The sequence below is a fragment of the Vitis vinifera genome, chromosome 3, assembly GCF_030704535.1.
Source record: "Vitis vinifera cultivar Pinot Noir 40024 chromosome 3, ASM3070453v1".
In the NCBI taxonomy this organism is placed as follows: domain Eukaryota; kingdom Viridiplantae; phylum Streptophyta; class Magnoliopsida; order Vitales; family Vitaceae; genus Vitis; species Vitis vinifera.
The window spans coordinates 15,265,564-15,269,345 of record NC_081807.1 but is presented as its reverse complement, the minus strand read 5'-3'; the positions used below and the strand labels follow the sequence as shown (position 1 = coordinate 15,269,345).

The window sequence follows — 3,782 nt, the reverse complement described above, 5'->3', positions numbered from 1 at the left end:
TCGATTGGAACCATGTCAATTGGAAGAATTGAATGATTTGTTATTTGTCGGTTGATCCTAGGGTCTCACTCATTTGGATCCCTATTGGTGAGAAGACTAATTGTCATTTAAAAAGTGATCAAGGACAACTAAAGTCATACATACAATGTTACCGCTTGTTTTTATAAAAAAATGGAAATGTATCCAAATGCCTCTTAAGTCTTTAATATTTATTCATTAGTGTATGGTTTCTAAGATATGACAATTGCTTTTTGAATTTTAAGTTACCATATTGATTGGAAAAATACTAAATGAATGAATATTGCATTATCACAAAACCAAAAAATAATAATAAAAAGGAAACAAGACATTATTTTAACTTTATAAACAATATTACACTTGTATAATGACAATATAGATTATTTGTTGACATAAGAATGTAAAAGTCATGTAACATGCAACACATAATAAAATGGGAGCGTAATGAGTCAGTTTCTTCTTGCTCCTTGCCGACAAGTACTCCTTTTACACCTTCTGATCTTCTTGTGAATATTCTCTTCAATAATCGAGACAAACCATTTAGGTTTCCCAATTAAAAAAATGATACCCCCAAGAGACAATCCATACACCAATCCACATCCATATCCCACCAACATGAATTTCCAATCAAATTTATTTTCAAACTCTGCATCTTCTTCTTTTGAAGGCTCCGGTGTTTCATCAGCTATGCATTTCTTTGACAATGGAAATCCACACAACTCTGAGTTCCCGTTGTATGAATCATTTCCAAAAGTGTCAAACTGGTTACCTTTAGGTATAAATCCAGTGAGATGGTTTTGGGAAAGATTCAAAACTTCAAGAAATATTAAACTTGTTAATTGTTGAGGAATACTCCCAATTAGCTTGTTTGAAGAGAGGTCCAGTGATTCAAGCAACTTCAAATTTCCGAAAGATGATGGAATGTGTCCTGTAAGGTTGTTATGAGATAAATTGAGCCCTCGAAGTGAATTAAGATTGCCAATGGACTGTGGAATCTCTCCTTGGAATTTGTTGCTCGATAAATCAATTGTTGCGAAAGCATTCAAGATTTTCACAAATTCAATCTCCAACCCCTTGATTGTCACCATTACGGAATCTTCATAATAATTACCCCCCATATATTTTCTGGTCATGTTGTCTTCATCTACATTCATTGTTACTTTCAAACTTCTCAAATACATTTCAGGCAAGTCACCCTCGAAATCATTGTGAGCAAGATCAATGATTCTTAGGCTCATGAATGGGGATTTGAGTTTGGAACACCCTATATGACCATGGAAACTATTAGAGCGCAAAACAAGGACTTGCAACTCTGGAAGAGTACCCAACCAATGGGGAAATGTATCATTTATCTTATTATTCCCAAGGTTTAGAACTTCAAGTTTTCTACAAATGATCAAAGATCGAGGTACTAGGCCTTCCAATCGATTATCATTGAAGTCAAGATTCCTGATAACATTGCCCTTTAAAAATGATTGAGGAATGGTGCCATGAAATCGATTCCTTCGTAGATTCAAAACAGATAGATCTTTGCTAAAATTCCCCAAACAATGAGGAAGCATCCCACTCAAGTTGTTACTAGACAAATCAAGAACTCTGATGGAACTCACTTTGCAAATCAAAGGTGAGATTCCTCCACTCAATTTGTTATGAAAGACTGAAAAGAAAAATGTAGAATTTGGAGGAGTTGGAAGTGCTCCTTGCAACAAGTTGGAATGAAGATCTAGAATTCCTACATTTTTCCATGGAAGCATCTCAAACCCACTTATCGAGTTGTAAGAAAGATTCAAGTACCACAGTGTATCCTTTCCCATATTCCACGACCATACTCCACTAATCTTATTGTTTGAAAGGTCTATGCTCTCAATCTTAGGTAAAATGCAGTTGGAATTGCTAGAGGTGGTCAATGAGAGCATGTTGTTTGAAAGATAAAGATTAATAAGATTTCTAAGTTTTCCAAAGTTGCTTGTCTCCAAAACGCCACTCAAGTTATTTGAAGAAAGATAAAGAGATCTAAGGTTTACAAGCTTAAATATTGAACTTGGAATTGGCCCATGTAACTCATTCATACTCAAATCAATCATCTCTAATGAATCAAATTGGAATTCACCAATATGACCTGTGAGTTTGTTATGACCAAGATGTAACACCACCAATGATAGCAAAGTATACAACCAAGATGGTATTATCCCATTGAATAAGTTATATCCTAAGTAGACATAGGATAGACTTGAAAATAAAAACTCATTCACATGAGAAGGAATGACTCCTTCTAACTGATTATAAGAGAAGTCTAAGTAATAAAGGTTTGTTAGATTTCCGATTGATGGTGGAAACTGACCACTAAAATGGTTGTTAGATAACCCTATTGAAATTAAATTTCTAAGGTTATTAAAAATATTTGGAATTTTACCACTAAAATGATTCCCATTGAGGTTCAAAGAAGTGATTTGTGTAAGGTTCTCTAGCGAAGCAGGGATGGACCCTGAGAATTCACAATTGGAGAGATCCAAAGTCTGCAGAGACTTTAGATTGCCAATTGAAGCAGGAAGCTCTCCACTGAAATTTTTGGATGATAAATACAACTCCGTAAGGGAATTGTTCTCATTAAATCGTGGGAAGTTTCCACTGAGATCATCATTTCTCCATAAGTTGAGAACCTCAAGTTTCGGAAGGTGAATGTCATGGTCAGGGAATCTCCCATGCAATCCACACGAAGAGAGATGTAATGATATCAAAGAAGATCGATTTAGCAAGGAATTAGGAAAAACTGAAGAGATGGATATACCTCCAAGGTGAAGCTTTTGCAACTTGGTTAAATTTTGAACCAGAGAATTGAAGCCATGCGGGGCAAATTCTGTGTCAGAATTCCAAGAGAGATCAAGTGAAACCAAGTTGGAGAGGTGAGATATTTCTGGTGAAATTAGGCCTGAAAATCCAGAGTCAGAGAGATTGAGATGCGTCAAGCTTGAGAACCGACCAAACCCAACTGAAATAGAGGACCCACTAAAGTTGTTGAAAGCCAGGTTGAGCCTTTGTATATGAGGAAGGAGGAAGAGGGTAGTGTTGGAATGGATGGTGCCAAAGAGCCAACTGCAACTGAGGTCCAGTTCAATTACATGGCCTGTCACCCAATCACATGTGACCCCATCCCATGAGCAGCAATCACTGCCCTTCTTCCAAGACTCTGTTTTGGGATAAGACGTGACACCAACGGCATGGCAATCCAAAGAACTAGAATTGTTGATAGAGAATGATTGCTTAAGGTGGAGTAGAGCAAGGGTCTGGTGATGCGGGCATAGTTTGGTGGAATTAGAGAAAGAGAAAGAGGAGGAAAGAATCTGAGAGGACAAGAGTAAGAAAAGAAAATAGAGGAGGAGGAGTCTAGACATCATTCTTCCCAAAGCAATTGACAGAGAGTGGTGAGATGAGAGAAATGGTGATGAGTACACTCCAATTTATACGCAAATGATTCAATGTGGAAAACCTCTTGGAAATTTTGAACTTAAACAGGGAAGCCTAAACAAGACTTTTCTTGTTAGAATTTCCAACACATTAATTCTCGTGTCCTTTCACTTTGAATATTGATTTTTTATTGTTTGATTTCACTTTGAAAAAAAAAATCATATATAATTACAATTAAATAAAATTTTATATATTTTTTATATTATTTTATCTTTATATAAAAAATAAAAAATAAGTAGAATGAGTTAGAAACCCAAATAAACATTAATTTATTAACTTTATATCTTCTTCTTTTTCTT

General features: G+C 35.6%; 1 protein-coding gene across 1 annotated transcript; it reads right to left on the bottom strand.

Moving 5' to 3' along the window:
• Positions 1–467: 467 nt before the first annotated feature.
• LOC100254955 (receptor-like protein 9DC3) lies at positions 468–3,410 on the bottom strand. Its single transcript, XM_019218868.1, has 2 exons — positions 2,432–3,410; positions 468–1,282 (listed from the first exon to the last, which is right to left on the bottom strand). Exons 1-2 carry the CDS (start codon positions 3,408–3,410, stop codon positions 468–470), a joined length of 1,794 nt encoding a protein of 597 aa, XP_019074413.1.
• Positions 3,411–3,782: the final 372 nt, after the last annotated feature.